The 22,001-nt window shown below is 47.3% G+C and overlaps 1 protein-coding gene across 2 annotated transcripts in view; it reads left to right on the top strand.

Moving 5' to 3' along the window:
• RXFP2 (relaxin family peptide receptor 2) overlaps positions 1-22,001 on the top strand; it is a 449,786-nt gene that overhangs the window by 221,608 nt on the left and 206,177 nt on the right. For both annotated transcript variants that reach the window (XM_075337353.1, XM_075337352.1), the window contains exon 2: positions 13,688-13,816. In XM_075337353.1, coding sequence (XP_075193468.1) covers positions 13,688-13,816 — 129 coding nt within the window. The remainder of the gene's footprint in view (positions 1-13,687; positions 13,817-22,001) is intronic.

Below are 22,001 nucleotides of genomic sequence, written 5' to 3'. Positions count from 1 at the left end.
ATAAAAGTGACATTAATATTTTGTAGATCCCCTTTTGCAAAAATAACAGCCTCTAGTCACTTCCTGTAGCTTTTAATGAGTTCCTGGATCCTGGATGAAGGTATATTTGACCATTCCCGTTTACAATACAATTCCAGTTTAGTTAAGTTTGATGGTCGCTGAGCATGGACAGCACGCTTCAAATCATCCCACAGATTTTCAATGATATTCAGGTCTGGGGACTGGGATGGCCATTCCAGAACATTGTAATTGTTCCTCTGCATGAATGCCTGAGTAGATTTGGAGCGGTGTTTTGGATCATTGTCTTGCTGAAATATCCATCCCCTGCATAACTTCAACTTCGTCACTGATTCTTGCACATTATTGTCAAGAATCTGCTGATACTGAGTTGAATCAATGCGACCCTCAACTTTAACAAGATTCCCGGTGCCGGCATTGGCCACACAGCCCCAAAGAATGATGGAACCTCCACCAAATTTTACTGTGGGTAGCAAGTGCTTTTTTTGGAATGCCGTGGTTTTTTGCCTCCATGCATAACGCCTTTTTGTATAACCAAACAACTGAATCTTTGTTTCATCAGTCCACAGGACCCTCTTCCAAAATGTAACCGGCTTGTCCAAATGTGCTTTTGCATACCTCAGGCGACTCTGTTTGGGGCGTGCTTGCAGAAACGGCTTCTTTTGCATCACTCTCCCATACAGCTTCCCCTTGTGCAAAGTGTGCTGTATTGTTGACCGATGCACATTGACACCATCTGCAGCAAGATGATGCTGCAGATCTTTGGAGGTGGTCTGTGGATTGTCCTTGACAGTTCTCACCACTCTTCTTCTCTGCCTTTCTGATATTTTTCTTGGCCTGCCACTTCTGGGTGTAACAAGAACTGTACCTGTGTTCTTCCATTTCCTTACTATGTTCCTCACAGTGGAAACTGACAGTTTAAATCTCTGAGACAACTTTTTGTATCCTTCCCCTGAACAACTATGTTGCATAATCTTTGTTTTCAGATCATTTGAGAGCTGTTTTGAGGAGCCCATGATGCCACTCTTCATAGGATATTCAAAAAGGAGAACAACTTGCAAGTGGCCACCTTAAATACCTTTTCTCATGATTGGATACACCTCCCTATGAAATTCAAAGCTCAATGAGGTTACAAAACCAATTTAGTGCTTTAGTAAGTCAGTAAAAAGTAGTTAGGAGTGTTCAAATCAAGAAATTGATAAGGGTGCCTATACTTTTGCACCGGTCAAATTTTGTTTAAATGCGGATTGCACATTTTCTGTTAGTACAATAAACCTCATTTCAATCCAGAAATATTACTCAGTCCATCAGTTATTAGATATATGAAACTGAAATAACTGTTGCAAAAACCCAAAGTGTTATAAAGAAAAAAGGTTAACATTAATAAGGGTGCCCAAACTTTTTCATATGACTGTAACTATGATGCACGTGCCACTTGTGAAACCTATGTGGCAGCAGGTAAAAAAGCCACTGCTATAGTGAAAGTAAAGCCCTATCAAATTAAAAAGTTATTATCTGCATGCACAGTATTTAATTTTCCTAGGACATTTAGATACTGGTATTAAATATATACCGGTAGTCTATAAATTTGTAGACTATGGAGAACGTCAGAAACTAAAGATGACAGTAAACAGGCAAAATCAATATATCTTTGAAAGTTCCAGATAGTGTATAAATATTTAATTAGTAGAAAAGACCATATTATCCCCTTTCGGATGTCGGCTACTAGCCAAAGTATACATCCCGCTGTCAATAATTTATGTTGTGTGTCACTTTTGCTTTAGACCTCATCATTTCAGGAGAAACCAAGAGAAAGATCTAATGATTTACTATCATCTTGTTTTCTTCATTTGTAGCTCATAATTAAAATTTGTAACAAGTGCAGTATATCAAAACTTTACTGGAAATGGCCCCAGAAAGGAACCTTGTAAATATTTATTTAGTTTTTGGCATAAGTTCTTTCACTATCGGTCAGGATATTATGTCACCAGGTAATGACAAAATCCAGATAGAGCGTTAATTAAGTAAAATATCATGTCAACTAAACCAGACACATACTGTAAGTTTTATAGTGATTAGGGGTTTAGAAGTTGCTAACGAGGCCGGATGTGCGTCACGAATTCCGTGACCCCAGCGATATCTCGTTAGCGATGTCGTTGCATGTAACGGGGCCTTTAGATCTCCTTATTTTTAAAGATTATCTAACCTTTTGTAATTCAGATATGCCAAGTTCAGTTCATTTTTCCCCAAAATTTGATTTGCAGCTAATCAATTTGCCGCAAGGTTTTCTTGAAATGATGTGGATAACATGCTGCTTTATTCTATTAGTGTATATTGCTTTTTTATGTGTTTAATGGTCCTGAGCAATTTGGAAGTGAAATTTGAGAAAGACAGGAACACTTCGGGTTCAGGTTAATCAGCAGTAGTTATGTAGCACTATATCGTCATGTGAATACTTTGTTCATTCTGTGCAGTCATTACGTAGGATTGGCCTTCTCTGGGTGATCTGAGCAATGATAGCTAATGCTTGGCAGTGAGCATAAGATTATGGAGAAATAGAGATCAGCAGCAGAGAACAAGATAACGGGGAGAGAGACTTCACTAGAAAGAGGCATGACACAGAGGATAGAGAATTCACCAGAAGGGGACATGATGAAGGGGACAGATAATTTTACTAGAAGGGGACATGACACCAGGAGGAGAGAGTTCACCAGACGGAACATGACACCAGGGGGATAGAGTTCACCAGAAGGGAACATGACACCTAGGAAAGAGTTCACCATGAGGGAACAGGAGACTGGGGATAGAGAGTTCACCAGAAGGGAACATGACACCAGGGAAAGAATTCACTAGAAAGGAACATGACACCAGGGAAAGAATTCACTAGAAAGGAACATGACACCAGGGAAAGAATTCACTAGAAAGGAACATGACACCAGAGAAAGAATTCACTAGAAAGGAACATGACACCAGGGAAAGAATTCACTAGAAAGGAACATGACACCAGGGAAAGAATTCACTAGAAAGGAACATGACACCAGGAAGAGGGAGTTCACCAGAATAGAACAGGAGACTGGGGATAGAGAGTTCAATAAAAGGGAACATGACACAAGGGAGAATGAGTTCACCACAAGGGAACAGGAGACTAGGGATGGAGAGTTCACCAGAAGGGAACATGACACCAAGGAAAGAATTCACTAGAAAGGAACATGACACCAGGAAGAGGGAGTTCACCAGAATAGAACAGGAGACTGGGGAGAGAGTGTTCGCAAAAAAGGAAGATGACATGAGGGAGAATGAGTTCACCAAAATGGGAACAGGAGACTGGGAAGAGAGAGTTCAGCAGCAATGTACAAGACAGTATGCAAGAGATTCTATCCAGCTGAAAGGGAACATAACACAGGGGAGAGAGTTCACCAGAAGGGAGCATGACACCGGGAAGAGAAAGTTTAAAAGAAGCAAACATTACACTGGGGAGAGAGTTCACCAGAAGGTAAAATGACACCAGGTGGAGAGAGTTCACCAGAAGGGAGCAGGGGACTTGGGATAGAGAGTTCACCAGAAGGGAACATGAGAATAGGGATGGAGAGTGCATCAAAAGGGAACATTACACCGGGAAAAGAGTTCACCAGAAAGGAATATGATACTGGGGAGAGAGGGTTCACCAAAAAGGGAACAGGAAAGTGGGGAGAGAGAGTTCACCAGAAGTGAACATGACAGCAGGAAGAGAGAGAGAGAGAGAGAGAATCAGGATCGTGCACCGGGAATCCCGCGTCCGGGCCGGACCCGGATCTACCACTGAAACCCCGTGGATCCGGATTTTTCCAGTCCGGGTCCGCTCAACACTAAACATGACACCAGGGAGAGAGCATTCACAAGAAGGGAACATGACATTAAGGGGAGAGCGTTCACTAGAAGGGAACAGGAGACTGGGGTTAGAGAGTTCACCAGAAGAGAACATGACACAGGAAGAGAGAGTTCACCAGTAAGGAACATGACACTGGGGAGAGAGAATACACTAGGAGGGAACAGGAGAATAGGGATGGAGAGTTCACCAGAAGGGAACATGACACCAGGGAAAGAGTTCACGAGAAAGGAACATGACACCGGGGAGAGAGAGTTCACCAAAAGGGAACATGACACCAGAGTGAGATTGTTCACCAGAAGGGAAAATTACACCACGGAGAGTTCACCAGAAGAGAACATGAGGTATGGAAGAGAGAGTTCAACAGAAGGGAAAAAGAGACTGGGAGAGAACGTTCAGAAAGAAAAATGACACCAGGGAGAATGAGTTTACCAAAACAGAACAGGAGACTGGGGAGAGAGAGAGTTCACTGGAAGGGAATAGGACATCTGCAAGAGAGAGCTCACCAGAAGAGAACATTACACTGGGCAGAGAGATTTCAGTATAATGGAAAAGGAGACTTGGGAGAAAGAGTTCAGCAGCAAAGTATAAGAGAGCATGCAAGAGATTCCATACAGTTGAAAGGTATAGCTGAAAGGGAACATAACACCGGGGAGAGAAAGTTCACCAGAAAGGAGCATAACACTGGGAGGAGACAGTACACCAGAAGGAAACATAACACCGGGGAGAGTTCACCATAAGGAAACTGATAGACCTTTTGATGAAGTGACTTGTTGACTCCGATATTTTGCCTGGATGTCAGCTTCTTGATTTTTGAATGGATTTCATTTTGTATTTTTCCAACTATCATGGCACTCAAATGATGCAGTATAGCTATTTTCTTGGTCGAAAGACTGCTATCGCTGAACTGCATAATATGGTTTCTTTTTTCTTTGGAAATCTTCTTCATGGCTGTTCTTCGATTTGAACCAGTCACCTTTCGCGTTGTGAATTAACTTAAGAAAACACTGAGCTATTAGGGAATGTGAAAAAGGTAGTAATTTGTAGTATACAGAAATACTGTATAAACAAGTCAAACCTCAGGAGAAAAATAGTAATAATGCAGTAACATGACAAGAATCTGCATAACTAATCATATGCTAAATAGTTGTAAGTCAAATTTATCTATGACATAGCCAAGATGATTGTCTATAAAATGAAGGTAGTCTCATACTCAAAGCTGTAGTGGATGGTGAGGTATGGAGCCTGAAATTCAAAAGTTCAAAATTGTTAACCTTTTGCTTTTCTGTATATGAATTTAGATCTTAATTACTGTTATAAAGACAATACTTCTGCCAATGACAAGGTGGGCCATGCTGTAGTTGCGAACCTACAGGATGAGACTTACCTCTCTTATTCTTAGGCCTACAAAGTTAAAGAGCAGGTGGGAACCAACTAGATCCAAAAGTAGTTTGAATCCCAAATTGCCCTTTAAATTTGTAGAACTAAGCAAAGATGAAATATATGTTAGTGTTGGTTCCCATCAACAGGGGTGGCCTTGATGTTTGCAGATGGGCAAATCCAATATGAGCAAAATGTGCACTTAAGGCCTCAATTTGATAAGTTAAGTATAGTCTATATAGCAGTATTGCAGGTGAAAATTTAATCTATTGTCCTATTCACATATACTTTACCCATATTATATGTCTTTATATTTAATTTAGGTAAATTATTTTCTTACATGTTATTTCTGTATATTATATTGTACAGTGAATGTTGTCATTAAAAATTACAATGCATCCTGAAGAAAAATAAACCCTTTCATATGACTATTGGTGGAAAAGTTAAAAAAAAAATAGTTAAGCATTATTTTTAAAAAAAATTCTGAAGAAAAAAATAATCTGGACAAAATGTCCTTATACGTCAAGAAAAAACATAGATTATGGAAACAATTTTTAATAAAAATACTGTATAAATATCCTAAAAAGTCTTTGCATAGTAGCACAGCTAACACTCGAACATGTAGCTGCAGGAGCAGAGATCCGGCAGTCAGAGACAGCCGACATCCCCATAGAGAAGGCACAGACGGTTTATTACCATCTTTGCCATCTTGATTGCCATGTACACAGCCTAAAGAGGCGCTATGTATGCAGTAATAACAAATGCTAATGGTACCTCCACCTCCATACACAACAGTCATGTGATCGCAGAGTACAAGGAGGGAGAAAGAGCTGCTGGGTCATAGGAGTCCTGGACAGCTCTGCTATACAGCCAGCAGTCTGCACTTACCCTGTTAATGGGGCTAATATACCAGCCCCAGTGTCAAGGGAAATAATATGAAAATAAAAAACTAAAAATATTGAAATACCCTTCACAGGTCTTTTTATCAAAGACAAATCCTAGCCTTCAGTATCGTCTTGCTCTGCCCTATGATAGCCATTAGGAGCGGTGGCGTAAGGACAAAGAACACCTACAGCTAGACGTCTTATTCGTAGCACATTGTAATGCAGATGTCTTTTCATGGTTTGTGTAGACAATATTTGAGACTAGTATGAGATGTCCAATTTTATTTGCAATACACCATAGATCAATTATGGAAGCATTCATATGGTAGTTTCTCTAAAGTGTCCTAAGAGCCTTTTTTTTAACACAACAATGCCAGGCCACACGTTGCTCATGCTACTTAGAGCTAACTGTATGGCACCATGGCCTGCAGTGTCTCTGGACTTGTCTCCCATCAAGCACCTCTGGGACAGCTTTTATCAGTAGGGAGCTGCCAGCAGCAGATCTTAATAACCTCATTAATAGCAGCCAAGGTGTATGTACTGTCAGGGCTGTATTTTGCCTTCGTGCTGCCCTAGGCACTTTAAGTGGTCGTGCCCCTTAGTGACAACGTAACACTGAGTTTTCGCACACGACATCTGTTTAAGGCAGATCTACTTTGTAAAACACTTGAAAAAATATCAATGAGAAACGAAGGGCACTAACCCCCCCCCCCCCAATGGGGATCACCACGGGCACATCAAAACATAGCATGAGTATAAAATATTCCCACCACACCGTCCCCACTTATATACTGTGACTGTCACACTGCCCCTAATAAACTACACACTGCCCTCCCTTATAAATTATACCCACCACACCTTCCTCAATTATGAAATATGATCTGCACATTCTCCTCACATCATGCTGCCCCCTTCTCACAATGTCCCATGCATGCTGCCCCCTCCTCACAATGTCCCATGCATGCTGTCCCCTCCTCACAATGTCCCATGCATGCTGCCCCCTCCTCCCAATGTCCCATGCATGCTGCCCACTCCTCACAATGTCCCATGCATGCTGCCCACTCCTCACAATGTCCCATGCATGCTTCCCCCTCCTCAGTTTCCCATGCATGCTGCCCCCTCCTCACAATGTCCCATGCATGCTGCCCACTCCTCACAATGTCCCATGCATGCTGCCCCCTCCTCACAATGTCCCATGCATGCTGCCCACTCCTCACAATGTCCCATGCATGCTTCCCCCTCCTCAGTGTCCCATGCATGCTGCCCCCTCCTCACAATGTCCCATGCATGCTGCCCCCTCCTCACAATGTCCCATGCATGCTGCCCCCTCCTCACAATGTCCCATGCATGCTGCCCCCTCCTCACAATGTCCCATGCATGCTGCCCCCTCCTCACAATGTCCCATGCATGCTGCCCCCTCCTCACAGTGTCCCATGCATGCTGCCCCCTCCTCACAGTGTCCCATGCATGCTGCCCCCTCCTCAAAGTGTCCCATGCATACTGCCCCCTCCTCACAATGTCCCATGCATGCTGCCCCCTCCTCACAATGTCCCATGCATGATGGCCCCTCCTCACAATGTCCCATGCATGCTGCCCCCTCCTCACAATGTCCCGTGCATGCTGCCCCCTCCTCACAATGTCCCATGCATGCTGCCCCCTCCTGACAGTGTCCCATGCATGCTGCCCCCTCCTGACAGTGTCCCATGCATGCTGCCCCCTCCTGACAGTGTCCCATGCATGCTGCCCCCTCCTGACAGTGTCCCATGCATGCTGCCCCCTCCTCACAGTGTCCCATGCATGCTGCCCCCTCCTCACAGTGTCCCATGCATGCTGCCCCCTCCTGACAGTGTCCCATGCATGCTGCCCCCTCCTCACAATGTCCCATGCATGCTGTCCCCTCCTCACAATGTCCCATGCATGCTGCCCCCTCCTCACAATGTCCCATGCATGCTGCCCCCTCCTCACAATGTCCCATGCATGCTGCCCCCTCCTCACAGTGTCCCATGCATGCTGCCCCCTCCTCACAGTGTCCCATGCATGCTGCCCCCTCCTCAAAGTGTCCCATGCATACTGCCCCCTCCTCACAATGTCCCATGCATGCTGCCCCCTCCTCACAATGTCCCATGCATGATAGCCCCTCCTCACAATGTCCAATGCATGCTGCCCCCTCCTCACAATGTCCCGTGCATGCTGCCCCCTCCTCACAATGTCCCATGCATGCTGCCCCCTCCTGACAGTGTCCCATGCATGCTGCCCCTCCTGACAGTGTCCCATGCATGCTGCCCCCTCCTGACAGTGTCCCATGCATGCTGCCCCCTCCTGACAGTGTCCCATGCATGCTGCCCCCTCCTCACAGTGTCCCATGCATGCTGCCCCCTCCTGACAGTGTCCCATGCATGCTGCCCCCTCCTGACAGTGTCCCATGCATGCTGCCCCCTCCTGACAGTGTCCCATGCATGCTGCCCCCTCCTCACAATGTCCCATGCATGCTGCCCCCTCCTCACAATGTCCCATGCATGCTGCCCCCTCCTCACAGTGTCCCGTGCATGCTGCCCCTCTCCATGAGCTCCTAATGCTGCCTTCCTCTTTTCCATAATGACATCTCCATGCTGCCCCACTCATCATACTAAGACCACCACACTAGCGCTTATGCTGAGACACACACACACACACACACACACACACACACACACTACCCCACTCTTGATATTGACTCCCCTACATTGTTCCACTCCATACTGAGCCCACACATGCTGCCCCTTCTCCATAATGAGCTCCCAATGCTGCCTCCCTCTTATTCTGAGTCCTTACACTCCCCCCCCATCGATTTTGTCATTGCTCTATCCCTCAACCCTTGTTTTCTGTCTCTAGCATTGGCCCCTCTCTTCCATTCCCCCAGCAGCAGCCTCTCTCCCCCCGCCTCCAGCAGCAGCCTCTCCCCCAGCATCAGCCTCTCTCCCCCCAGCCTCCCCCAGCATCAGCCTCTCTCCCCCCAGCCTCCCTCAGCATCAGCCTCCCTGCTCCCAGCTTACCCCAGCATCAGCCTCTCTCCTCCCATCCTCCCCCAGCATGAGCCTCCTCCAGCATCAGCCTCTCTCCTCCCAGCCTCCCCCAGCATGAGCCTCCTCCAGCATCAGCCTCTCTCCTCCCAGCCTCCCCCAGCATCAGCCTCCCTGCTCCCAGCTTCCCCCCAGCATCAGCCTCCCTCCTCCCAGCCTCCCCCAGCATCAGCCTCCCCCCTCCCAGCCTCCCCCAGCATCAGCCTCCCTCCTCCCAGCCTCCCCCAGCATCAGCCTCCCTCCTCCCAGCCCCCCTCCTCCAAGCCTCCCCCAGCATCAGCCTCCCAGAGCATCAGCCTCCCTAGTCCCCCTCCCAGCCTCCCCCAGCATCAGCCTCTCTCCTCCCAGCCTCCCCCAGCATCAGCCTCCCTGCTCCCAGCTTCCCCCAGTATCAGCCTCCCTCCTCCCAGCCTCCCCCAGCATCAGCCTCCCTCTTCCCAGCCTCCCCCAGCATCAGCCTCCCTCTTCCCAGCCTCCCCCAGCATCAGCCACCCTCTTCCCAGCCTCCCCCAGCATCAGCTACCCTCTTCCCAGCCTCCCTCAGCATCAGCTACCCTCCTCCTAGCCTCCCCCAGCATCAACCACCCTCCTCCCAGCCTCCCCCAGCATCAGCCTCCAAGCCTCCCCCAGCATCAGCCTCTCTCCTCCCAGCCTCCACCAGCATCAGCCTCCCAGCGTCCCCCAGCATCAGCCTCTCTCCTCCCAGCCTCAGCCTCCCTCCTCCCAGCCTCCCCCAGCCTCAGCCTCCCTCCTCCCAGCCTCCCCCAGCATCAGCCTCCCTCCTTTCAGGCTCCCCCAGCATCAGCCTCCCTCAGCATCAGCCTCCCTCAGCATCAGCCTCCCTCCTCCAAGCCTCACCCTCCCAGCTTCCCCCAGCATCAGCTTCCCTCCTCCCAGCCTCCCTCAGCATCAGCCTCCCTCCTCAAAGCCTCACCTTCCCCCTCCCAGCCTCCCCCAGCATCAGCCTCTCTCCTCCCAGCCTCCCCCAGCATCAGCCTCCCCCAGCCTCAGCCTCCCTCCTCCCAGCCTCCCCCAGCCTCAGCCTCCCTCCTCCCAGCCTCCCCCAGCATCAGCCTCCCTCCTCCCAGCTTCAGCCTCCCTCCTCCTAGCCTCCCCCAGCATCAGCCTCCCTCCTCCCAGCCTCAGCCTCCCTCCTCCCTCAGCCTCCCTCCTCCCAAGTCTCCCTCAGCATCAGCTTCCCTCCTCCAAGCCTCACCCTCCCCCTCCCAGCCTCCCCCAGCATCAGCCTCCCTCAGCATCAGCCTCCCTCAGCATCAGCCTCCCCCAGCATCAGCCTCCCTCCTCCCAGCCTCCCTCAGCATCAGCCTCCCTCCTCCCAGCCTCCCCCAGCATTAGCCTCCCTCCTCCCAGCCTCCCCCAGCATCAGCCTCCCTCCTCCCAGCATCAGCCTCTCTCCTCCTAGCCTCCCCCAGCATCAGCCTCCCTCCTCCCAGCATCAGCCTCCCTCAGCCTCCCTCCTCCAAGTCTCCCTCAGCATCAGCTTCCCTCCTCCAAGCCTCACCCTCCCCCTCCCAGCCTCCCCCAGCATCAGCCTCCCTCAGCATCAGCCTCCCCCAGCATCAGCCTCCCCCAGCATCAGCCTCCCTCCTCCCAGGCTCCCCCAGCATCAGCCTCCTTCCTCCCAGGCTCCCCCAGCATCAGCCTCCTTCCTCCCAGCTTCCCCCAGCATCAGCTTCCCTCAGCATCAGCCTCCCTCAGCATCAGCCTCCCTCCTCCAAGCCTCACCCTCCCAGCCTCCCTCAGCATCAGCCTCCCTCCTCCAAGCCTCACCTCCCCCTCCCAGCCTCCCCCAGCATCAGCCTCTCTCCTCCCAGCCTCCCCTAGCATCAGCCTCCCCCAGCCTCAGCCTCCCTCCTCCCAGCCTCCCCCAGCCTCAGCCTCCCTCCTCCCAGCCTCCCTCCCCCCAACCTCCCTCAGCATCAGCCTCCCTCCTCCCAACCTCCCCCAGCATCAGCCTCCCTCCTCCCAGCCTCCTCCAGCATCAGCCTCCCTCCTCCTAGCCTCCCCCAGCATCAGCCTCCCTCCTCCCTCAGCCTCCCTCCTCCAAGTCTCCCTCAGCATCAGCTTCCCTCCTCCAACCCTCCCCCTCCCCCTCCCAGCCTCCCCCAGCATCAGCCTCCCTCAGCATCAGCCTCCCTCAGCATCAGCCTCCCCCAGAATCAGCCTCTCTCCTCCCAGCCTCCCCCAGCATCTGCCTCTCTCCTCCCAGCCTCAGCCTCTCACTCTCCCCCCCAGCCTCAGCCTCTCTCTCTCCCCAGCCTCCCCCCAGCCTCTCTCTCCCCCCAGCCTCCCCCCCAGCCTCCCTCTCCCCCCAGCCTCCCCCAGCATCAGCCTCTCTCCTCTCAGCCTCTCTCTCCCCCCAGCCTCCCCCCCAGCTTCAGCCTCTCTCCCCCCAGCCTCAGCCTCTCTCCCCCCAGTCTCTCTCTCCCCCCAGCCTCCCCCCAGCCTTAGCCTCTCTCTCCCCCCAGCCTCCCCCCCAGCCTCAGCCTCTCTCCCCCCAGCCTCAGCCTCTCCCCCCAGCCTCAGCGTCTCTTTCCCCCCCAGCCTCCCTCTCCCCCAGCCTCAGCCTCTCTCCCCCCAGCCTCAGCCTCTCTTCCCAGCCTCCCCCCAGCCTCAGCCTCTCTCTCTTCCCAGCCTCCCCCCAGCCTAAGCCTCTCTCTCTTCCCAGCCTCCCCCCAGCCTCAGCCTCTTTCTTTTCCCAGCCTCTCTCTCTTCCCAGCCTCCCCCAGCCTCAGCCTCTCCCCCCCCAGCCTCCCCTTGCATGATTATAGTGGACAAAAAGAGGCATCGCAACGATCATCAACTAACCTGTAAGGAGCCCATACATTCTAGGCTCTGCCTCTGCCTTTCCTGCTCCGGTGCCCGCCGCCCTGCTCTGGCTGGCTCCTCTTCTGGCTGGCTCCAGCTTCAGACGCGTCCTCCTCCACGGCGTGTGTCGTCTGCAGCATTGGACGCTGCAGCACGGGGCAGTCAGCTGATTGTCGCGCCCGCGCGCCTCTGACCCCGGAAGTGCAGGCGATGGAACTTCCGGGGTTAATCAGCTCACTATGCCTGGCGCCCGCCATGTATTCAAATAGACAGAAGTGCGCCTCTCCTCCCTCTCAACCCCCCCCCCCCGAACACAGCCGAGTGTAACGGAGGGAGGGACGGGGGGCGGGGATGTAAAAAAAAAAATTATATTTTTTTTTTTTTTTTGCTGCCAGAAAGTGCCGCCCCCCGCAACGTGCCGCCCTAGGCACGGGACCACGGGTGCCTAGTGGCAAATACGGCCCTGTGTACTGTACTTTCTGGATTATAAGACGCACTTTTTTCCCAAAAGTGGGGGTAACATGGGGGGTGCGTCGTACAATCCGGATATGGCTTACTGAGGCGGCAGTGGTGGAGTGCGGTCATAGGAGGCAGGGTCGGCGATACTGAGGGCTCGGAGGAGCAGTGGAGCGGCTCAGCAGGGTCATAGGATGGGATGTCTCGGTGGCGGGTGCCATTGATCTGACTGCGGGCTCCGTTGAATCGCCCGTGGTTGATGTGCTGGACTTCAAGAAAATGGCCACGGAGGCTGTGTGAGTGCAGATTGACGCAATAGACTTCAAGAAAGTGTCCACGGAATCCTATCTGTGCACGCGCTGCCTCCGCAGCATTTTCTTGAAGTCCATCTCATCAATCACGGGCGATTCAACGGAGCCCACAGTCAGATCAATTGCACCCACCACCCAGACACCCCATCCTGTGACCCTCCTGAGTCGCTCCACTGCAGTGACACCCCTGCAGCACGCTGACAGATCAATGGCACCCGCCATGACACCCTCACAGCGCGCCGGTAGAATAATGGCACCCACTGCAGTGACACCCCTGCAGCACGCTGACAGATCAATGGCACCCGCCATGACACCCTCGCAGCGCGTCGGCAGAATAATGGCACCCACTGATGTGACACACCTGAGCCTGCAGTATTGCTGACCCTCCTGAGCAGCAACACCCCCTCATCTGAGCTCGCAGCATTGCTAACGCTGCCTCCTGTGACCTTCCTGAGCAGCTCCACCACTGCCACTCCCCCCTGGTGAGCATTAGGATTAAGACACACTAGGGTTATAAGACGGACCCTCATTTTAACATTAAAAATTATTTTTTCTTACTTTCCTCCTCTAAATTTGGGTGTGTCTTATAATCCGGTGCGTCTTATAAAACAAAAAATACGGTATATTTTTGTTTGCGGTGCTCATAGCTGTTTCTGCATGCATCAAGATGTTTGGGGGAAAAATGCCATATTCTTTCCATTTATCGTGTATATCGATCCTTTAATTTCCAAAAATATTGACTTTTCCTTCTTAATGTTGCAATTTCAGTGATGCGGAGAGTATTACTTTTTATTTATCCAAAGTTTTAAAAGTTTTAAGTTTAGCTCTGTCCACGATGTGTGAAAACTGTATTAATAACTGTATCATTTTTCTTGATAATTACAGATTCCATTTCTGAGACTGTGTGTAAAGTGGGCTACTTTCCATGTGGAAACCTCACCATATGCCTTCCTCGGGCTTTCCACTGTGATGGTGTAAAGGACTGTGAAAATGGGGCAGATGAAGACTACTGTGGTGAGCTTTTCCATAAATTATTTCTTGTATGATATACAGTATGTCCCAAACGTGAGTACACCCCCAACATTTTTGTGAACATTTTGTTATATCTTTTCATGGGACAACACTGAAGATCTGACACTTTGATACAATGTAAAGTAGTCAGTGTATGGCTTGTATAACAGTGTAAATCTGGTATCCTCTCAATAACTCACAACCATTAATGTCTAAACCACTGGCAACAAAAGTGAGTGCACGCCTATGTGAAATTGGCTAATTTGTGTCCAATTAGCCATGTTCCCTCTCCGGCGTCATGTGGTTCATTAGCATTACAAGGTCTCAGATATAATAATGTGCAGTGTGTACTCACTTTTGAGATATTCTGTCTGATTGTAATAGTACTGCATATATCAGTGAGTCTGATTCAATATACAGGGGTAGAATTGCAAGTGTCCCAGGGCTAATACCAAATTGTTAATGCTGTTGAAATGTTCACATTGAATATAAAATAAGGTCATTGTTAGATTAATATGAAACAAAATGTGTGTGTCTGTGTGTGTGAGTGTGTGTGTGTGTGTATATAGATAGATAGATAGATAGATAGATAAATAAACATAGATATAGATATGGATATATATTTTTCTAGGCTTTGGTTGCATCCACTTTGTTGCAAGATATATATATATATTATATAAAGCTGAATGTGTGTGTGTGTGTGTGTGTGTGTTTGTGTTTGCGTGTGTGTGTGTGTCCGGGATTGGCATCTGCACCTTCGCAGCTACAGCCACAAAATTTTGCACACTCACATTTCTGGACCCCGAGAGCGTCATAGGTTATGTTTTGAGGGGAAATTTTAACCCCGCACTTTACAGTTATTCACCAAAAAACCTGCCTCCATTAAAGCAAATGGAGCTGGGAGCCACAATGCAGCCAGAACTTCAGAAGAATGCGCAGCCACGCCCTTAAATGGAATGTTGGCGTGTCACAATGCAGCCAGGGAAAGAGACAGACACAGACAGGGAAAGAGGCAGACACAGACAGGGTAAGAAACAGACATAGACAGTGTAAGAGACAGACACAAAGAGACAGACACAGACAAAGAGACAGACTGACAGGGAAAGAGACAGACAGGGAAAGAGAGGGAAAGAGAGAGACAGGTTAAGAGACAGACACAGACAGGTAAAGAGACAGACAAAGAGACAGACACAGGGAAAGAGACAGAGGGAAAGAGGGAAAGACAAACAGGGAAAGAGAGGGAAAGAAAGGGAAAGAGACAGACAGGGAAAGAGACAGACAGGAAAAGTGACAGAGATAGATAGACAGGGAAAGAGATTGAGACAGACGAAGAAAGAGACAGAGACAGTCAGAGACGCAGATAGGGACAGAGACAGGCAGACAGGGAAGGAGGAGACAGCCAGAGAGACAGAGAAAGATAGATGGGGAAAGACACAGACCTTGATAGAGACAGACGGGGAAAGAGACAGAGAAATAGAGACAGACAAGGACAGAGACAGACAGAGACAGGCAGACAGGGAAAGAGACAGACAAGAAAAGACACAGACAAAGAGACTGGGAGACAGACAGGGAAAGAGACAGACCTGGGAAAGAGACAGACCTAGAAAGAGACAGATGGGGAAAGAAACAGAGAGATAGAGACAGACAAAGAAAGAGACAGACAGAGACAGGCAGACGGGGATAGAGACAGACGGGGAAAGAGACAGGCGGGGAAAGAGACAGATGGAGCACATTACTTGGCCAATTTAGTTAAATCTGTGTGGAATATCTGTGGTTTTGAAATTTATGTTGTGAAATGCTTCTATTAGCTTAGTTTTTGCCTTTAAATAATTACATTTCTATTTGTTTTGTGTTTTTTGTGTGCAGAATACATTTTTGTTAATACATTCTATTTTGTTAACAGCAGTTATTAACCCGGGCGAAGCCGGGTAGTACAGCTAGTATATATATATATATATACAGTTAGGTCCAGAAATATTTGGACAGTGACACAATTTTCGCGAGTTGGGCTCTGCATGCCACCACATTGGATTTGAAATGAAACCTCTACAACAGAATTCAAGTGCAGATTGTAACGTTTAATTTGAAGGTTTGAACAAAAATATCTGATAGAAATTGTAGGAATTGTACACATTTCTTTACAAACACTCCACATTTTAGGAGGTCAAAAGTAATTGGACAAATAAACCAAACCCAAACAAAATATTTTTATTTTCAATATTTTGTTGCGAATCCTTTGGAGGCAATCACTGCCTTAAGTCTGGAACCCATGGACATCACCAAACGCTGGGTTTCCTCCTTCTTTATGCTTTTCCAGGCCTTTACAGCCGCAGCCTTCAGGTCTTGCTTGTTTGTGGGTCTTTCCGTCTTAAGTCTGGATTTGAGCAAGTGAAATGCATGCTCAATTGGGTTAAGATCTGGTGATTGACTTGGCCATTGCAGAATGTTCCACTTTTTTGCACTCATGAACTCCTGGGTAGCTTTGGCTGTATGCTTGGGGTCATTGTCCATCTGTACTATGAAGCGCCGACCGATCAACTTTGCGGCATTTGGCTGAATCTGGGCTGAAAGTATATCCCGGTACACTTCAGAATTCATCCGGCTACTCTTGTCTGCTGTTATGTCATCAATAAACACAAGTGACCCAGTGCCATTGAAAGCCATGCATGCCCATGCCATCACGTTGCCTCCACCATGTTTTACAGAGGATGTGGTGTGCCTTGGATCATGTGCCGTTCCCTTTCTTCTCCAAACTTTTTTCTTCCCATCATTCTGGTACAGGTTGATCTTTGTCTCATCTGTCCATAGAATACTTTTCCAGAACTGAGCTGGCTTCATGAGGTGTTTTTCAGCAAATTTAACTCTGGCCTGTCTATTTTTGGAATTGATGAATGGTTTGCATCTAGATGTGAACCCTTTGTATTTACTTTCATGGAGTCTTCTCTTTACTGTTGACTTAGAGACAGATACACCTACTTCACTGAGAGTGTTCTGGACTTCAGTTGATGTTGTGAACGGGTTCTTCTTCACCAAAGAAAGTATGCGGCGATCATCCACCACTGTTGTCATCCGTGGACGCCCAGGCCTTTTTGAGTTCCCAAGCTCACCAGTCAATTCCTTTTTTCTCAGAATGTACCCGACTGTTGATTTTGCTACTCCAAGCATGTCTGCTATCTCTCTGATGGATTTTTTCTTTTTTTTCAGCCTCAGGATGTTCTGCTTCACCTCAATTGAGAGTTCCTTAGACCGCATGTTGTCTGGTCACAGCAACAGCTTCCAAATGCAAAACCACACACCTGTAATCAACCCCAGACCTTTTAACTACTTCATTGATTACAGGTTAACGAGGGAGACTCCTTCAGAGTTAATTGCAGCCCTTAGAGTCCCTTGTCCAATTACTTTTGGTCCCTTTAAAAAGAGGAGGCTATGCATTACAGAGCTATGATTCCTAAACCCTTTCTCCGATTTGGATGTGAAAACTCTCATATTGTAGCTGGGAGTGTGCACTTTCAGCCCATATTATATATATAATTGTATTTCTGAACATGTTTTTGTAAACAGCTAAAATAACAAAACTTGTGTCACTGTCCAAATATTTCTGGACCTAACTGTATATATATATAGTGTTTAGTGGTATTATCTGAATATGCAAGTGGCATGATTTTTACAAACAGTGCTATTTTGTTGTGTAGAGCAATTTTCTGCCAAAATTTCTAGGGAAACCCGGGAGGCCATTCAAATGCACATTAACACGTCCAGTTTATAAAGTGATCTGCTAATAATCTGGACAGACAATGAAAGAGCTATTCCATTTTTACTATCTACAATAAAAAAATAACAACAAATAAACATGGATTTATCAAAACCCCACAGGCTGGCCTATTTAGATGGAACAGCTTTCATCTAAAGTATGTCATAAAGTCTATGCAGTTTCGCAACCACAAACTGGCACAACGCAATAAAACAAACAAAAAAGTGAGTCTACACCCATACTTTACTCATAAACGCAAACTACAGTCACAACAGGATGAAAATAACAAACATATTCTCTTTTCTTTGTCAGCAGAGAAGTAAGTAGAGCTATAGCCACTCCGTAAACTATATAACTATCGGTTGTACAAGAACGTTGATAGTTTGTAGCAAAGTAATAAGGACCCCATATACAAATCGTCTCTTCAGTGAGGAAGTAGACGACCTCTAGTGTAACCTATTGGAGGTAACAATCATAAAAGTCCAAAGTGACCCTTTAACCAGCCTTGTCGTACTTAGGATTTATGCCAGATCAAAAACTCAATTTACAGACCTGGTGTTTCGAGATGGTTGTCTCTCGTCAATGCAAAGTATGAGATCTGATCTGGCTGTATGAGAGGACCCCATGCACATTCACCAATATTGGCCGCAGTGGTTGATTGTCAGCTAACTCGGGTAAATGAATGACTCTTCGTTTTGACTAATGGCCACAGAATGTTCAATATTTTTAATAAGATCAATCGGGTGTGTTGGATTTTTCTAACCTAAGCACTTATTGTATTGTTGGCCCAAAAAACTCTACACAGTGGATGTAATTTGAGAATGGGTATTTTTCCCGCTGACAATCAACCATTAGCCAAACCGATGAAATACTACTTATATTTGTTTTTAGTCCAGGCTGTTTAGTTCAGAGAGTATTTCATAGACTAGATAGGATTGTTGTCACGTATGTGTCAGAGCTGGCTGACAATTCTGTGGCAGCAAGTGTAAGAAAATCCCAGAGATTGGCAGCACATGTTGTTATTTGACAGTTCCCTGCTTCTGCAGCAGCGGACTATAGGAATCTGTCAGTTCCTTTCAATCAGTTGCCAGCCTCTGACTCCCTTTATAAACCTCACCCTAGGGGTATTTGGGTGCGGTTTATAGTTTGTTCCTGACTCAGCTGTGGAGAAGTCGTATTGTTCTGTTGCTACAGACTTCTGTGGTTGCTGCAGCTCAGATAACTGTTTGTCTTTGCTATCTACCAGGGCCCTGGTGATTGCTGTTGTGTTTTCCATGTATATTTGTTCCCTTGTGTCCTCTTTTTGTGATAGTGGTGTTGATGAAGAGCTCATATCCTCCATCCTTAAGGCCCAGTCACACACAACGACTTACCAGCGATCCCGACAACGATGTGACCTGGTAAGGATCGCTGGTAAGTCGCTGGGAGGTCGCTGGTGAGATGTCACACAATCAGAACTTACCAATGACGCAGTACCGATCAGCGACCTGTATAACGATCTTGGCCGGCGGTGGGACCGTGTTAGGAGGTTGTTGGTAGGTGTCAAACATAGCGATGCGTCCTGCCCAGCAGGATATCACCTTTTGAAGAAAATGGTCCGGACCATTCGGCAACAACTAGCGATCTCACAGCAGGGGCCTGATCGCTGGTAGGTGTCACACATAACGAGATCGCTGGCGAGATCGTTGCTGCGTCACAGAAACTGTGACTCAGCAACGATCTCGTTAGCGATCTCGTTGTGTGTGACGGGGCCTTTACTTAGATTTAGAATTAGCACTGTTTCGTTGCCAGTAATACTATATTAGCGGCATAGCATTTTACATATAATTTGTACATACCACTGACACACAACCTTGTGGTCTCTGGTCTGATATTATTATCTGATTCTAATTGGTCAACTGCGTCGTATAATTACTACACTAGCTCCAGGCTGGGAGCATATTGCATACGGATATTAGGTTATGTACTGTACTTTTCGACCCTTATATACTTTGTAATGATATGAGCCCAGACTGGTTATACTAACCATATTGAGAATTTCAGGAGGTATAGAGAATCATTACTAATAACTTGAATTGTCAATACTATTTGCATTAATCTCTTATGCATGGTGATACCTTTCCATCTTTAAGGGGGAACGTGTTTTGCACTTGTGTATTTTTTTGCACATTTTAATTGTTTTTAATGTTCACTTGTGTGTGTGTGTCTTTTGGACCTAATACAAATTTGTTATTTATATGGACCACAGTTACTGTTTATTATTATATAGTGGATTGTGCGTCCATTATGCATGAGCTTTCCTCTCCTTCATTATTGTTTGCTCTTCATGCAGGACGCTGCACCCATATTTTGCTTTACGCATAGTAATAGTCGAGCTGTGCATCCGGTCCTTTTTCTTACTACTGTTGGGGGCCTTTACTTAGGGCCCATTTGCTAGGGTGAAATAGGGCCCCAGCTATTCCAGCTCAGCGACAAGTGTGGAACCTGTATAGGGTCTGTGAGGGCAGTGAGGGTGAGCTGCAGGTTGTTATCAGGGGTCACCACCGCCCCCATTCCCTAGCTATAAGGCATTCCTTCCCCCTTCCTGTGTGTTGTCCTTTACAACCGATATAGCTTCTATCCCCAGTCATGACAATTGTAAGCTGTTGTCCGAATTCAAATTTATATAACCATAAGGTTGCAGAGCTATAAAATACCAGTCATAGTTGTTTCTTGCCCTCCATGGGTCCATCGCTAAAATTGGCCATGAGTCCATCACTGCCTCTCCGCCGCAGATTTAGTCTTTTTTAATAGGCTGAATTGGTGAGCTTATAACTACAGTGTATGTGACCTCTGCAGCCAGTCACTGGGCTCAGCAGCTCATGCTGTCTACATCGGCATCACTGAGAGGAAGGTCCAACTTTTACTATTGTAATTTATACGCTATAAAAGGACACCCTCCACATATTTACATACCCTGTCAATGTCAATCGATGAGCACATTAAAATTCCGTTATAGTCCACTTAGATTAGAAAACGTCCAATGATCTTTATTTTAGACTTCCCGAGGATTTAGTGGCCTCAACTTTTCCACCCTTGCCACAAATCTAAATATATAGCAAAGTAGGCACATGTTATATTATTCACTACTGTTGGAGATTCCTTGTAATTTGCTTTCTGATTCCAAAGCATTTTTAGTTATTGATATTTCAGACGTTTTACTTGACAGGATCATTTAGCATCTGGGGCTTCAGTTGGCTTCCCATTCGAAATGTGTAACACAGATGTGGCTATTAAGTGCCAGCAGGGAGAGAAATAACTGTCTGTGAAGAGTTTAATGAATGATTGAGCACTTCTGCTTGGATCTTCTATCTCTGGCGGATCTTCTAGCTGTGTCTCGGTAGGGCTAGCAAGTCTTTGGAACATGTAGCTAGAAAAACTGCTTGATCAGCAAGCTACATTGGTGATGTCACCAGGTCATGGAAAGGGCGTAAAGTAGTAAGCATATACTGAAGGGCTGATTCATTAAGGTGTTTATGCCAGAATTATGGTAACACCTTAATAAGTCACAATGTTATTGTAGAACATGGAAAATATGCAAAAACATTGCAACTTTTGCATTTTCTCGTCAGTCCTGTGCCAGCTATAGCACAGGTAGAGCATAGGCAGGACAGGGCATGGCTACACGTGTCAAATTAATGTAAAGTTATGCCACTTTAGAGGTGTAACTTGCTCCAGAAATGTGCTCCAGAGCAGAGGATAGTTCTACCGGAGATGCACACTAGTTAAAAGATGCACCTAAATAATTTAAGAAGACATGTTCACTCTGTGCTGCTGCTGAAGTCTTTCTGAAGATACACCAGTGCACATAGTGGTTTTTATTCAACACATTTCAAAGCCTTTACACTGTGGCCACACAGGGATTACTGTGATCCCCTCGCATGACACTCGGCTCACACTGGCAGCACAGCGAAGTGACAGCGGATTGACAGTCAGAAATTGACAGCGGAAATTAACTGGTTAACACCGGCAGGTAGATCTCTAATCTGCTCGCCGCTGTTAGAGGCACATGTTGGCTGATCAGCGTGTGATGCAGGGTCAGCGTGTGAGCTCGCATCAAAGGGAACAACACAACCTGGGTCGTGAAAGGGTCAAAACACACAACTTGTCCCGCAAAAAAAAGCCATCATACGTCTGTGTGAACAGAAAAAAAAGAAAAGCTATGGCTCTAGGAAGAAAGGGAGGAGAAAACAAAAGTGCCAAAAAACGGAAATTGGCTTGCGCAGAAAGGGGTTAATAGATCCCTTAGACCTGAAAAGATGTTGAATTTAATTTTGATACTCCATGTCAGTGTGGCTGTATAATCCTTTATGAAAGTATAACGCAAACTCCACAGCTCCTCAATGTCCCTCCTCCCTGAGATCTCACACTGCTCAGTACAAGGTTCAGTTCTCAGTC

The sequence above is a fragment of the Anomaloglossus baeobatrachus genome, chromosome 2, assembly GCF_048569485.1.
Source record: "Anomaloglossus baeobatrachus isolate aAnoBae1 chromosome 2, aAnoBae1.hap1, whole genome shotgun sequence".
In the NCBI taxonomy this organism is placed as follows: Eukaryota; Metazoa; Chordata; class Amphibia; order Anura; family Aromobatidae; genus Anomaloglossus; species Anomaloglossus baeobatrachus.
The sequence above is the reverse complement of the archived record's forward strand: the minus strand, read 5'-3'. Positions and strand labels throughout refer to the sequence as shown.